Source organism: Podarcis bocagei (genome assembly GCF_964188305.1).
Source record: "Podarcis bocagei genome assembly, chromosome: 3".
Lineage (NCBI taxonomy): Eukaryota > Metazoa > Chordata > Lepidosauria > Squamata > Lacertidae > Podarcis > Podarcis bocagei.
In genome coordinates this window covers 16,852,421-16,868,514 of record NC_138127.1, presented here as the reverse complement: position 1 = coordinate 16,868,514, position 16,094 = coordinate 16,852,421, and the positions used below count along the sequence as shown (strand labels likewise).

At 42.0% G+C, this 16,094-nt stretch overlaps 1 protein-coding gene across 2 annotated transcripts in view; it reads left to right on the top strand.

The window, feature by feature from the left end:
- Positions 1–16,094, top strand: part of NBAS (NBAS subunit of NRZ tethering complex) — a 186,168-nt gene that overhangs the window by 39,970 nt on the left and 130,104 nt on the right. For both annotated transcript variants that reach the window (XM_081188936.1, XM_081188935.1), the window contains exons 17-21: positions 704–855; positions 1,877–2,014; positions 2,943–3,021; positions 3,652–3,756; positions 5,375–5,511. In XM_081188936.1, coding sequence (XP_081045062.1) covers positions 704–855; positions 1,877–2,014; positions 2,943–3,021; positions 3,652–3,756; positions 5,375–5,511 — 611 coding nt within the window. The remainder of the gene's footprint in view (positions 1–703; positions 856–1,876; positions 2,015–2,942; positions 3,022–3,651; positions 3,757–5,374; positions 5,512–16,094) is intronic.

Sequence of the window (16,094 nt, the reverse complement as noted above, 5' to 3'; positions counted from 1 at the left end):
GGCGCCAGGTGAAAACGTTCCTATTCAACCAGGCCTTGGGCTGACTGACATCCAATGTTCTTTTAAATGTGTTGTGGGAATCTACAGATGAAGTTCAGTATACAAATTTAAGAAATAATAATAATAATAATAATAATAATAATAATAATAATATATCATCCTTTATAAATGTCGACTGATGTGTTCTCTGTAGTCCAGTTGATTTGATCTCCAAATCACAATTAGGGGTGAGTGGGAGGTAAAAAATGTTAATTGTTAGTGTAACACAGCTTTTCCCAAACGTGGGTCTCCAGCTGTTTTTGGACTATAACTCCCATCATCCCTAGCAACAAGACCAGTGGTCAGCGATGATGGGAATTGTAGTCTGAAAACAGCTGGAGACCCAAGTTTGGGAAACACTGGTGAGACATCTGCAGGAAGGGCTAAATGGTAGAGCAAATACTTTGAATGTAGAAAATCCCAGGTTTGAACCCTGGTGTGTAGGGTTAGGTGAGACCCCTCTCTGAAAACCCAGAGAGCTGTTGTCAGTCATTGAAGATTATATTCAGCTAGACAGACTGAAGAGTTTGTATCTGTTAAGCACAGAAAGCTGCCTTATTCAATGTGCTCTCATGATCGTATACACCCTTGCTATCAGTCTACGCTAATGAATCATTTGTGTCTTCCCCCCCCCCCTCGGTTTTTTTGTTTTTGGTGGCGTCAGAGCAAAATCAATAAGCGTTCTTGGGTCCTTCATGAGTGCTTGGAAAGAGTTCCTGAGAATGTGGATGCTGCTAAAGAGTTGTTGCAATACGGCTTAAAAGGAACAGACCTGGAGGCGCTCATAGCCATCGGGAAAGGAGAAGATGGCGGCAGGTTTGTGGAAGCAGATGGTCAGCTCTGCTCACTTGGGTCGCTAACCAGATTCAGCAAAGAGCGTAACAATGGTTGTTTATTGTTTATTAAATTATTGTTTTATTAAATGATAAACTGTGATGGATCAATAAAATAATAATAATAATAATAATAATAATAATAATAATAATAATAATAATAAATTTTATTCATATCCCGTCCTCCCCAGCCGAAGCCAGGCTCAGGGCGGCTAACAACAATAAAACAGTACAACAGTACAACACAACAGAACACTCTAAAATCATTCATTATAAAATCAGTTAAATGAAACTTTTCCCTTTTTTGCATGCCAGAATCTCCTGTGAAAACAAGGTTGGCATGTCTGTCTGTCTGTTTCTTTACAAACCTGTAAACTTCCAAATTAGTAAATGGATAGGTTGGGGGGAAAGTTGGATGAATGCAAAGCAATTCCACCCCCCCTCCCAGAAGTACCACTCTAAGTGTGAAAAATTCCATAGGGACTTTGGAATCTAAGTAAATGCCACAGGGACTTCATGGAGCTTTTAAACTAAATCTGGCTACTCTTGATCCATGTGCCACGGGTCAAGTCTTAATGATGAGAGAAGGTCATACTAGTTATTTTACGGTGCATACATGAGTCCCTCCCAGCATCTCTAAATCTTCTTAGATCTGATAAGATTGGGAACAGAATCGCTAAGGGTGCAGGCCTGTCTGTCATAGCTAAGTTCCCATTCACAAACGCCACAAATTCTTTTTTCCTTTCATACTTTTTGGGGGGGATGTTTCATATTTGTAGATGTTTCCTTTTGACTGCTTGTTTTGAAGGGATGAAAAGACCTGTACATTTTGACTTGTGAGAGCTGTCCTTTTTTTAGTTGGGTGCTATTTCAGGATTATTATTTTTTCCAATATATAAAAAAATCAATTGTAATCTAGAAGATAGAAAGCTCTTTAAAAAACCCCAAACTTTTCTTGATCAAATAACCAGTTCCCCATTCATTGATCTTCGTTCTCCTCCTAGGTTTATCTTGCCAGGTGATGTGGACATTGATGAACTGCTTTTTGAAGAGTTTTTAACTCCTGAGGAAGAAGCAGAGAGTAGGAAGGAGCGAGAAGCCATGAAGCGTCAAGAACTTCTTCAATCAGTAAACTTCTCCAAGTAAATGTCAGGCTGGGTGTCCTCTTGCTATATTGCTAGAAATATATGCAAAAATCCCCCCCAAAGAGAGGATATTTTAAAATACATTTCACTTCTAATTGGATCAAGCTATACATTTTTAATTGGCAGTGTATTTTGAAAATAGCTCATCTTTCTGAATTTCCCATTCAGATTTAAAAAATGGTGAAGGATTCCACTATGCAGCTCTAATTGCATGCAGGCAAGGGGCCTGATCCAGCCCTCATTGCAGATGGTTGCTCTAGATTCAGATGAATGTCTGAATTCACATCCATTGGCAAGTCATGGCAATGCAGACAGACGATACTGACATATGAATACACAACTCTGTGTGCATTCCTGCTTATGCCTTTGAGGGCTTCTCTGAACCAATTGAATCTGAATGCATTGTATGTACATTCAGTCATAAAATTTATCCATCGCTTGATGGTGAAAAACCTCAAAGCAATTTACAAAGAGATGAAACAGTAAGATCAGGAAAAATGTGCAATGCATCAAAGGAGACGAAAAGTTAAAATTAAAATTCACAAATTTGGCGAAACAATTATGTTTTTACCAGGCACCAAAAAGAGTACAGTGGAAGTACCTGCTCGACAGCAAAAGGCAGAGTTTCAAATTGTAGGTGCTGCCACAGTAAATGATCAAGTTTTTTTTTACAAGTAGAGGTTTGCTTGTATAAAACCGTAAAAGAGGTAAAGGGACCCCTGACCATTAGGTCCAGTCATGGCCGACTCGGGGGTTGCGGCGCTCATCTCACTTTATTGGCCTAGGGAGCCGGCGTACAGCTTCCGGGTCATGTGGCCAGCATTGTACACCCCCCAAAAAAAACCAACCCCGAAATACTCAGTGCTGCCGATTCTGTATTTCTTTATATATTGCCTTTCTCTCTCCCCCCTCCCTTTTAAAACAGGTTAACATTGGAACAAAAAGAACTTTGCCGGAGCAGATTGAAACTGCTAACGTATTTGGATCGGCTAGCAACATACGAGGTTTGGAAAACTGTGGATTGCATTTGTTATGTACAACTCACTATATAGCGCCTTCAGGACCTTTCACTCTGATAGTTTAGCTTTCAGCTCTGATTTTCAGTGGTTATAAATAACGAGGCAAGCAAGACCATTATTGCACTCCAACATGTTCTTCTCATAGGTTATGTTGCTTAATTTGCATTGCAGCACATTCTGTCTCTCTCTCTCTCCTCCCCATTCTGTCTTCTTTCTCCTAGCAAACTATACTTAAGGCCCTGGTATTTAAAACCTGTCCTTATGTTTTTAGCGCATTGCATGTGTGTGAAAGCTGTAGTGAAAATATGCAACCAACTTACTGGCCTGTGGTGCACCCAGTTGCGCAGACCACTGCATCATTGCTTAAGAGTGCAGCAGGACAGTCAACCTTTGGGTTGTTAAAATCGCAGATAACCAGCAGAGGGTAGGGGCATATAATGGGAGCCTGGAGCTCTCCTCCAACCCAAGCCCAGTGTTCCCCTCCTGTTTCTAGTAAATCTTTCTCACTTTCCAGAGGACCACATGTGCCAACAAAGTTTCGGGAAGTTCACTGTGTCGTGTTCTGTTGAGGAACCAATCAGCCTTGTAAAATGTTTCCGATGATTTTTCCTTCAGGAAATTCTTGGTGGGCCACACGTTGCCGAACAGAGATATGATGCAGAGTTCTTCAAGAAGTTCCGGAATCAGAATATTGTTCTTTCTGCAAGAACATATGCTCGGGTATAAATTATTTCACAGCTTGCTCATAAAGTATTTTGCATAAAGCAAAATTTTGAGATGTGACTTGCCTTTCTATTTATACAATAGAAAAAAATGGGTTGCATTTAGGACACACCGTAATTAATAGAGGTATTTGTAGTTTATCTCTGATGAGAGGGAATTATAGGGCCTTTTTTGGTTACTTTTCCCACAGTTTTATCCCAGGCAACAGATGTCATGTCTGAAGAAATATGGGAAAGTTGTCAGTGAGGCCATTTGCACCCATACCTGTCGCCTGTGGTAATATATGAGACTCTTTAGGTAATGGGCAAAGCAATCCGGTCTTAGCTGGGCACCAAGTGGAGCTATATTATATCCGCAGCCCTGCTGCTGTGGGTGGGGGCTGGAAAAAGCCAGCTCAGGCTACACTAGCATGGAACTGGCATAGTTATTGTGTCCAGCTGTTGGGCCCAGTGACATCAACTGATGCAGTAGGACTGACTGGGAACACAACACGTTGGAGCAAGGATTGGGATTATTCCCCCTGCCCACCTTTGAGTAATGGATATATTCATTGGATGAAAGGCCATCAAATTATTATTATTATTATTATTATTATTATTATTATTATTATTATTATTATTATTATTATTAATACCCCGCCCATCTGGCTGGGTTTCCCCAGACACTCTGGGCGGCTTCCAACAGAATATTAAAATACAATAGTCTATGAAACATTAAAAGCTTCCCTAAACAGGGCTGCCTTCAGATGTCTTCTAAAAGTCTAGTAGTTGTTTTTCTCTTTGACATCTGGTGGGAGGGCGTTCCACAGGGTGGGTGCCACTACCGGGAAGGCCCTCTGCCTGGTTCCCTGTAACTTGGCTTCTTGCAGCGAGGGAACCAAGTGGGAGACATCTGTCATCAAGTGGCTGAGGAAAGGGAATTCACCAAAACTGAAGAAGTAGCGGTTGCTTCATTGCTATTGGCCACAGTCCATTTCCTGTCTTTGTCCGAGAGGGATACCTCTGGAGTAGCTGCTCTCTGGTTTTTTTCTTTGAACGCTTCATTGGTGTTTTCTTCTGTCTCCTTCTTTATCTTCATTTATCCAGTCGTATCTTCTTGCCTTTGGGAGTAAAAAAAATTAAGAGTCCCTTTTGTATTTACCCTACTCCTGCTTTCCCCTCATTCTGGCAGTCTGGCTGCCCCTGTCCCAGCTGTTTGTTTTCTTTTCATCTGTCCTAGATTTCCCGCTCCGTCCACTCGGTTGCTGTCTTCTCCTGTAATCCCCCCTCCCCAAAAAAGCAATGCCTCCTCCCTCGACATTGGTAAATTTCCTGTCCTCACCCACTATATGGTAGCTGTGTCCTTAGTCCAATAAAACAACCAATGGCATATTTTTTTTTCTTTCAGAGCATTCATGATATATGTTTAGTTTCTGAACAGCACAAGAAAATGATCAGGGCAGAAGGGAATGGATAGCTAATACTCTGGCCTGTGGGTTTTTTATATGAGAATTATGCCATCTCCCATAATTTGAGGTGTGTGTGTGTGTGTGTGTGTGTGTGTGTGTGTGGATACTTCTTAAACAGACTGGTCCATAAGCTGTCTCATGAATATTAAAACTGAATTATTGGTGCAGGAAAGCAATGTAAGAGCCCTGGAGATTTTGTTCACATACCATGGGTCAGACCTCCTTCCGCATCGGCTGGCAATTCTCTCTAATTTTCCAGAGACCACCTCTCCACATGAATATTCCTTTTTGCTACCTGAAGCTTGGTAAGTGCGTATGTGCTGAATATCAATGCAAAGCTGCACCTTTATTTATTTAATATTGAAAACAACAATTAGTATTCCTTATTTTAAAAGTTATACTAAAAGCTGCATATGCAGCTGAGAAGAGAGAGGGAAACCCAATGAATATATTTTCAGCCAAACATGCTCTGTTTGTTGCTAACTCACGGAATTGGACAGCAGTCTCAAGACTTCATGCTCCTTCCCTCAACCCCTTCTCTTAATAACATACAGTGGTACCTCAGGTTACATGCACTTCAGGTTACATATGCTTCAGGTTACAGACTCCGCTAACCCAGAAATAGTACCTCGGGTTAAGAACTTTGCTTCAGGATGAGAACAGAAATTGTGCTCCGGCGGTGGGGCGGCAGCAGGAGGCCCCATTAGCTAAAGTGGTGCTTCAGGTTAAGAACAGTTTTAGGTTAAGAACAGACCTCCAGAACGAATTAAGTTCTTAACCCGAGGTACCACTGTACAGTCTGAAATACTCCTTTGCAATATTTATAGCAAAATGCTATCCTCAGAAGTTAAGGTTATTGTGTATTCATAAGTTCAGCCACTGTCGAGTTCATTGCGGCTTACTCCCAGGTAACTCAAGAATTTACAGAATTCCTTCCATGAAATGATCTATAATTACCCTATCTTTTTATCTGAAGCTGTTTCCTGTTCGACATATTAGTTAATAGTAGTAGACTTGACACACATTGCTGGAAGTGTGAGAATCAGAACTGAATAGATTGCAAAGATTTCTGCCTTATCACTAAATGTGATACTCTTATCCTTTTAAAAATGGTTATGAGGCAAATGTGAAGTCCTCTTGTAGTTTTGCATCTTTTAGATAAAAAAACACCCTTCCAACCTTGGCAGCTTTTGTATTGAAGCTGAATTATAGTACTTTCTGCTTTGTGCCACAGCTACCTATGAGTCTACAAAGGCCTTTTTTGTGCTATGTGTGGTGCCCACAGTGATTGATCCAGTTTGCAAAGGCACTGATCGTCCCAGGGAGGTTGAAGTCTCCTGTTTGGAGCTACACAAAAAGGTCAGTGTCTGACTGTAGCTCAGGCAAAGGTCTGACCTGGAAGTATTTATGGCCAGGCCATAATGAGAAACAGCAGTCACCTGTCAGAAGGTGGGTGCCGTTCAGGGATGCGAAAGAAAAACACTGCCCTTTCCTTTTCCACTCCTCATCCTCAGATGGTTCCCCCATGAGTGTGACAGAGCATAGACTGGGAAGCTTGTCTTCTAAGATGAGGGCCTTTTATCAAAACAAGCCCTAAATTATGTGTTACATAAGCACCTGTCTTTAATTTGCATTTTTTGGGGGGTCAGTGGGTCAATCCCAGGGAAAGTGAGTAAGGGTTGTCAACTGACTAGGCGAAAAACGCATGCAAACATAGGTTTGATAAGTGGAAATCACCAGGCAGAGGTTTTCATAATAGCTGCAGTAGCTGATTCAAGAGTCAGCCACCCTAGGATGGATTAAAACACCTGCCAGTCAAGGGATGGCTATGCCCTTAAAGGTTATCCAGTGCTGTGAAAGCATTTCATGCATTATGCTGAAGGATTTGAAGTGTTGAGCAGGCTTAACATGCTTGAATTGGTTGAAACGGAGCCAAGGAAGGCAAGAGCTCTTTGAGTGCGTCTCTAATTAAAGTTGGCTTGATATTGGCAAAGATCCCACCAGAGGCAAGACTGTTATGGCAACAAGCAATCCTTCCCCCATCCAAACTAATTATTTAGAGTTATTTCTGTGTTTCAAACCATATTATAGCAACAATTTAGAAATGTTCCTTTTTCTGAGATCATTTTCCCCACAAGAGTTTCTGCCTTCTTTAAATGCAGGGTGAAAATTCTTTGATGGTTCATTGGGAGTTCTGTGAAGGATGAAAACGCACAGGCAGCCTAGGACTGTTGGGCAGGTGGTCTAGAAATTTAAGGAGGGGGTTTGTGAAGGAACAGCTCACGTCTCTGAAGTTTCTGCTACACCATTGTTGCAGTTTATCAAGAAAGCAGATTTCTAAACTGAAAAGGGACTTCCTTGTTTAGCCATGCTGAAGTAGAACCTTCAGAAACATTTCCAGCTATGCATTCAGTTATTAAAAGAAGAGCCTTTCTGGATTGCATCAGAGGTCCATCTATGCCAGCATCCCAAAGTAGCGAACCACATGCTTCCAGGAAGGCCTGGGCACGAAAGCAACAGCCATATTCCTTGCTGCTTTCAAGCAACTGACCACAAGCAGAGTCATATTGTGGCTCTGCACCTTGGGCTTCTCTGCAGCCATTCTGACTAGTAGCCATAATGTACTTCTACACCTCCAAGCTATATCTCGTGGAAGAGAATTGCATAAATTAATTATGCACCCTGTGAAGAACTACATGTTCTCATGAAAGTGGCCTGCTTCAGCAGCTATGCTGGGGAGTGGCTGAAGGAGCAGACATGGTGTTCTCCCCTTTCTTATGGAAGTGTGTGATGTAGCAGCGCCACCCAAATGACTTGTTCATTCTTCTCCTTCTTCCTTGAGGGAACAAGGCATGGCCCCCTACTTCACCATGCACAGCCTGTCGCCTTCCAAGTACAGTGGTACCTTGGTTTATGAACTTAATCCATTTCGGAAGTGTGTTCTTAAACCAAGGCCTGCTTTCCCATAGCAGCGGGGGACTCAATTTACAAATGGAACACACTCAGCAGGAAGCAAAACATTTTCTGCTTCCAAGGCAAAGTTCACAAACCAAAACACCTACTTCTGGGTTCTTAATCCAAGTTGTTCATAAACTAAGCTGTTCTTAAACCAAGGTACCACTGTATGTGTCTGAACCAGACAAATGGGCTGTAGGAGTCTGATTCAGACCAAATCAGGCCATTAGCCCATCTCATTTGGCATTGACTAGACTGGCAGAGGGGCTCAAGGGTTTTCTGAAACTTTTCTGGAGATGCCAGGAACCGGGATTTGCTGCTTGCAGAGCATGTGCTCAACTGCTAGGTTACAGCCCTTCCTCAATAGACTTATGAGATGGTAGTTTTTGTCTGCTTTTGGGGTTCTTTTGGTGGAATAATGCACTGATTGGCCTTATTGTTCCACCTGTCACAGTTTGGTATCCATCATGATCTGGAGGTGCAACACTAATGTGATACTTGCAGATTCCACAAAGTGATTCCCTTCCCACTTCCTTTCTCTTAAAAAAAAAAAAGGGATTACGGTTGCATTAGCACAGTTTGGTTGAAAGAAGGCTTGTTATTGCACAGACCTCTCCTAATTGTAGATTAGTGCGAAGAACTAATATGCTTGCGGTGTCTGACACGAAAGCATAATGCACTATCAGACTACACAACAGTAACTATGGGTGATATCTCTAATGAGAAGGGTCACCTCTCAATGTGACCTGGTTCAGTAGTCCCAAATTCAACACCTGGTGGTGCCTAATTATTTTACTAGTACAATGTGTAACACTGAAAGCAAATGACATGTTGGGTAGATTTCCTGGAACCTAAACTAAAAGGCAGGAGACGCAGCCGAAAACACCATGGGACTCTTAAGTGTGTTTATGGTTCTATGCAAGCAGGGGCTGCTCTGTGTTTTTTTAAAGGTTTGGGAGCACTTCATGCATCCCATACATCTTTAGTTACGCGTATGTATATGTGTGTGTGTGTGTGTATCTATATATTTATGTACCTATATCTCTATCATCTATCTATCTATCTATCGGACTGAGATAGCTGTTGTGGTGCTGCCCTGCAGTTGCTGTTCATCTGCGACTCCTGTCAGCCCCAGCCAGTATGGTCAATGGTCAGAGACGATAGGCTTTATACACCTAGAGGACACCCCGTTGGCTATGATACAGGAACATAGGAAACTGCTTGATACTGAGTCAAGCCCTTAGTCCAGGGGTCAGCAAACTTTTCCAGCAGGGGGTCGGTCCACTGTCCCTTAGACCTTGTGGGGGGGGCTGGACTATATTTTGAAAAAAAATTAAAAAAAAATGAGCGAATTCCTGTGCCCCACAAATAACCCAGAGATGCATTTTAAATAAAAGGACACATTCTACACATGTAAAAACATGCTGATTCCCAGGCTGTCCACGGGCTGGATTTAGAAGGCGATTGGGCCGGATCCGGCCCCCGGGCCTTAGTTTGCCTACTCATGCCTTAGTCCACCTAGCTTAGTATTGGCAATATTGGGGATAGATAACCTGTGGCCTCCCAGATGTTGTTGTACTACAACTCCTATAATCTCTGATCATGGGCCATGCTGGCTGGATGTAATGGAAGCTGGAGGTCATCAACATATAGTGGTACCTCGGGTTAAGTACTTAATTTGTTCCGGAGGTCCTTTCTTAACCTGAAGCAAAGTTCTTAACCCGAGGTACTATTTCTGTGTTAGCGGAGTCTGTAACCTGAAGCGTATGTAACCTGAGGTACCACTGTATAGATGACCACAGGTTCTCCATTCTTAGTCTACGTTGATTGGAGGTGGGTTTTAAGGTTCTCAGACAGGACTTTTTTCTGACCCTACCTGGAACCCAAGACCTTTTGTATGAAAAATAAATGTACTCTTCTCACTCAGAAAGAGGCAGCAGTGTATTCTGTCCCATCCTTCCTCCAAAAGGAGCCCAGGAAGTTCTTATGGGTTTGGGAACCACTTGAGAATGGTGATAACTGCTAAGTCCTAATCTTGATTTGTCTACTTTTTTGTACCCCCCCCCCCCCCCCGCAACAAAGCATTACTGTTTAGTGGTTTTGCAGAAACCACCAGCAGTGTAAATAAGAGTTCAGCTAAGCCAAGGTGGGAACGTCACCCCACTCTACTTGCTGTAATGGAGGGCAAAAATCTTGTGTTGAGCAAAGCCTATAAGCATTTGGGAAAGTGAGTATTCTTAAGTCTTCCCATGGGGCAAGGAGGTACATGGTGTGATACGAGTTGTTCTTGGCAGTGATATGATTGGTGTTTGGAATAGGGGGACCTCACCACCCCATCCCATCCTAGTTTTTTAAAAAATTGTGTTTTTATACCTCCCTATACCCGGAGGTCTCAGGGCGGTTTCAGTTCAGGGCTTAATGGCAATGAGATCCTATTGGTCAGGAGTGAAAGGGGATAGGTTGGAGAAGAGAGTCGTCCACTACTTTGAATGGCCTGCGGCTGCTGCTGCTTCTTCAAGCAAAAAAAGGGGAGAAATTCTTGGCTATCTTGTAACGTTAAAATAAAGTAATGAGCACAGCTCTAGGTGAGAGTACCAGGGAGCAAGGATGGAGGAAGACTTCATTTCTTCTGCATTTTAATGTGAATGGACCTAGTTCACCCCATGTGGGCTTATGAATGAACATGTCCAGAATTGGCACAAATCCAACCATCTCTACTGTTCACAAAGGAGCTGAGCCAAAACTGCTTTCACAGTTTAATCTGTGTTCTTTGCCAAGTATATGTCCCCTCTTTTTATTTTATTTTATGAAATCCCACTAGTTTCCTCCCATTGCTCCCTTGAAAATTTTGATATTTTTTTGTTTGGGGCCATAGGGTCTCTAAATAGGCCTTAACAAATTAGTTCGGGAAGTTCCTTAAAAACAACAGTTCACATTTTTGTTACTGAGAGCAAAACTCAGAATGAATGAAAAAGACAAAAATGATTTTTTAGATTGGCTCTAAGTTTAGACACTGTCTTAAGCAGTCTGTCTCTCTTAAACCAGAGGAATGCACTCATAATGATATATCTGGTGATCTGGTGTAGATAGAATGTGTCATAATTCTATTGCATTTGATAGCTCAAAATAAAACCCTGACTTCCAAACCTTTATTCCCCTACTCACTTCCTTGCTCAGTTCCTCAAAAGAATGTGAAGTCTTTAAAAGGTAACACACTTTAAAGGATTATTAACCTTCTGGGGAAAATGGCATTTGCTAGTCTAAATTATAGGATTTTTATTAGATTTTATATTACCTAATTCAGGCCATGATAGCTTCTTCCTTCTATTGTGTTGGAGTCTTTTAAAGTAAGTTTATGGGACTTTTTAACAGCGTATTTTTAGATCTCGCAGACAGGATTGTCACATGTGAGAGCACTGGTGTGCTGCGTAGTGGATAGAGAAATAAGATTACAGCGCTACATCCGGCTTTGTCACTCTTGCGAAACGCATAATGTGATTTCCTTTTTTCCCTATAAAAGTGAAAAGCCGATTAGACAACCTAATCAAAATCTAACTCATGAATGTGTGGTTTGCTCCTTGGAAGCTTTTAAAGTAGCACCAGAGATAAAACACGCTTGGCTTTGTACTTCGGTGGCAGTTTTGTTCTCTCTTTTACTGCATTTTCTTTTAATGACGCCACCCCCAAACTTTGATCTGTAGTGGTGAAGTGCTCCTACTATATATTCAATATTGCCAAGCAGAAGGCAGCTTGCTCAGCTGCATGTTTCCACTTCCTTCCCCCCCCCAACACCCGCAGCTTTTGCATTTCACCCTAAAAATCTCTCTGGAAGATCAGGGCGACCTACAGAACTATTATGGGGTTGTAGTGGGAGAGGAGAATTTGTGGACCTTGCAGCACAAAAACCCTCCGTTTGAATTTAGACAATTCCTCATTTCAGCCACACCTGTGTGGCATTCCTCTGGGAAGGTTTTAAAGCTGCCCTTTGCTTGCGAATCATTGGATAAAACCAAACAAAAAGTCAGTCTCCAGCCTAATGCTGGGCGATATCTGGGTTTCAACATTGTGATATATCACTAGCTAAACATCACAATATACTGCGATATCACAATGTCTGAAATAAGGATGGAGATACACGCAGTCTGTAGTCCGCTGGCAGTAGGAGTTCAATATGGGTATGTCTTTAAGTTAACATCTTACATCAAAAACCTGACAGTACCAAACTACCGGAGGCTTTTCACCAAAGCCAGACTAAATGTCTTTCCCTCTGCAGTGTTGGATGGTAGGTTGAGAGGAGTTCCCTACCAGGACAGAGTTTGCTCGTGTGCTCAAGACATGGATTCCATAAATCATATTTTGTTGCATTGTGCAAAATATGAGCAGGCCAGGGCTGAACTGATACTACCCTTGCTGGTACCTTTCCCGGGAAAATCAGAGGCTCACTATGTCAGGTTCCTACTGGAAGACCAGACAAATGCTAGAATGTTAGCAGTGGCAAAGTTTTTATTGGTGGTTGCAAGAACAAATGAGCCCTATATTCTAAACAAAATGCTTGATTAACCTGGAGGTAGGCTGTATGAATTGTGTATTGATTTGTAATGATTTGTTGGGTCTCTGGACCGTAATTGAGATTGATTGATTGATTGAAGGATGGAGATATGTAGAGGCATTGGCTGGTTTCACGTTTTCCCCCACATTGTGATTTTTGCATAGCGCGCGCACACACATCATGATATGCGATATATTGCTAGCTCAAAAACTATGAAACCGATATCATGATATGGACTTCCGGGTGGTATATCATCCTACTCCAGCCCTTCTAGAAAGTAAGTCATGGAGTAAAGTGTGCAGGTACCTTCTAAATGATTTACGTGAAATGAGAGCGAGTTTGATGTGGCCAGCTTGTATATTTTTCCTGGTACTGTTGTTATTAGACAGCATCAGCATGTGTGTGTAATCAATATTGTGTTACCTTTGCCGTCAGGACCAGCTGAACATTGCTGGCTTCCTATGGTAAGCATAAAGCTGTTAGGGGTGGTTGTCTCTCTGATTATATGTTAGGCTGCACTCTCCATGCCAGCCATTTTGTATTATGGCAGACACCATTGCAGCCATTTTTGTTGGATCAATCCATCAACCTCTATGGATGATTTAGAAGGATTGGGTCTGACATCACTTTTGCTGATCGTGTGTGCACGATCCATACTCAGAAGAGTTACATCTCAACGCAGCTCCTTCCTTGGAAGCGTCTTTGGGGTTGAAGGTACACACAGTAGGCAATAGACACTCATGGACGCCATAAAGATTCAGTCAAGTATAGAAGTTTACTTGACAGGCATAAAAGCAAATTGGTAGCAAATATATACAGACATTCACCACTGCCATGGTCAAGGCATGCTTAGAGTCCAACAAGAGTCCAAGACTCTCTGTCTCTGCTTCTCTAATAGCAAGGCGCAAGCAAGAGACTCACAAGAAGTTACAACAAGTTTCACAGAACCGTTATTGGTACTTCCTGTCACACTGTGCATGTCCAAAAACCAGTTCCCACAGAAAACGTCCTTGCATAGACAACACAATCTCAGCCTTCTACTGCTTCCTGAAACTTCTTCCTTGTTTCTGGAACAAATGATTCTCATACAGAGAGAGAAAATATCCAACGATTTTGTGACTGGTGGCCCCAGCAAAGTTTGAAATGTGTCCACTGGTTCAAAAAAGGTTAGCAAGCCCTACTCATCACCTCCAACCACTGCTGGCTGGGGCTGATGGGAGTTGTAGCCCAAAATTTCTGGAGGTTTTTGCCAGTTTGGCAAAAGTACCTTTAAAGAATGTGTTTTACGAGGAGGTTTGACAGAGGACAGGTTTCTTCCTGATAATACAGAGCAGCACGGCCGAATCACAAAGGTGAGAGTGGGAGGACAGGAAAAAAGGGCCGACAGTGGATGAAGCACTAACATTTTGAAAATGTATTTTCCTCTTAATGTGAGTTCAGGGTCAGCCTATATTTCCAGCAACATCTCGTCCTGCTATATTCTTGGCTGTCAGACTGTTGTCACCTTCTCTCCCTCTTCGCTTTCATCCTGATAATAGTCATATTTGTGAGCTATTTGGCATTGCCAGAAGGCAGAATTTGTTATCTAGCTAAATGGCGATCTTCCTTCCTTCCTTCCCCCTAAAACTCTTTATCTCGCCCTCCCTCTTCTCCCTTCTCCCTTCCCTCCTTTAAACGCACACAGACACGGGGAGACAGAATAATGAAAGCATCAACTTTGGACAAGTTTGTTTTCAATCTTGGTGGGATGCAGCTGATCACTGAAAGCATAAATTTATTACCATGACTAACAAAACAGAAGTTTTAAATTATTATAGCAAAATGATTCGTCTTCCGCCTTCAGTTGCTATGATAAAAATGGTGCTGTTTCTGAGGCGGTGGATATAGAACTTTGAGCTTCTATCCTCAAAACTCATGGAACTTTGGAGTGTCAGGCATAGCCCTATTGGCTTTAGCCCAAACGTAGCAGAGTTTTCCTGCACAGCGAAGAAGCTAGTTGCGGCAGTAATGACTAGTCAGCTAGACTCAGAATAACTATTTACAGGATTTATTAAAAGGAAAAAATAAATCCTCTCTTTCTTTCTCTCTCATAACCATACACAGCACTTCTAACTCCTAACACACCTCACATCAAACTGTGCTAGTAATCCCTAGATAACAGAGTTGAGTGCTGCTCGTTAACCAATCAGAGTGAGTAGTTTCTAGGTCAAGCAGACCTGGGCTTTCTGCCAAGAGTAAATTGACACCAGCTGGAGTTAATTGGTGAAGCTAGAATCTGCAAGTTTCCCACGAGAACCAATTAACAGAAACTGAAACCGAAACTGAACACCCCCTCACAGATTCTGCTGAACAATTAACACCAAATACACCTATGTAGGAGATCATTTTTCCAGCAAACCTAAACCCTTGCACATTCGCTTGTTCTTTACCTTTGCCAATGGTTTAGTTAACACATCTGCTACATTTTCTTCACTTGACACATAAGTACAGGTGATTACATTGTCTTGTACACAGCAACGTACATTTTGGTATTTTACAGAGATATGTTTTGAACGCGATTTGAAACCCTCTGTTTTACTTAAGGTTATACAAGCTTGATTATCAATGTAAACTTGTACTGGTTCTCCACAATTTACATTTAAATCTGTTAACAAATGCTTGAAATAAATCACCTCGTTGCACAATTCACTCAATGCGGCGTACTCTGATTCCGTTGATGACACACTTACAACGTCTTGCTTGCGTGACCGCCAGCTGATTAAAGCTCCACCGACCATTATGACTAGTCCTGTGACAGATTTTCTATCTGGCAAATTTCCCCAGTCACTATCACAGTAGCAACTCAACATTTCGTCCTCGGAAGAATTTAATTGTAACATATAGCCAATTGTCTGTTTGAGATACCTCAGAACTTGTTTTACCCCTTTCCAGGCATTTAGTGTGGGTTTTGAGACCAATCTACTTAATATGCCTACTGCATAGCTAATATCAGGTCTGGACCACTGTGCTATATACAATAAACTTCCAATTACAGAGTGATATACATCAGGGTGTTCAAATTCAGGACTCTCATCTGTATGAAGTGTTTTTATGAAACCTGGATCCATAGGCACCGCTGCCCCTTTGCAATCCTGCATCCTGTATGTAGTCAGTAGTTGCTTAACTTTGTTCTGCTGACTAATTAGGCAGCTGCCATCTTGGGCCCAGCACACTTCCAACCCTAGATATGTCCTAACCGGGCCTAAGTCCTTCACTTTGAACTTACTGGACAATTGCTTGGCAAATCTTTTAGTTTGTTTATCTGTTTTGCAGGCATACAATACATCATCTACATAAATCAGACAAAACTCTTGATCACTGCCTGTACCACGTACATAAACACAA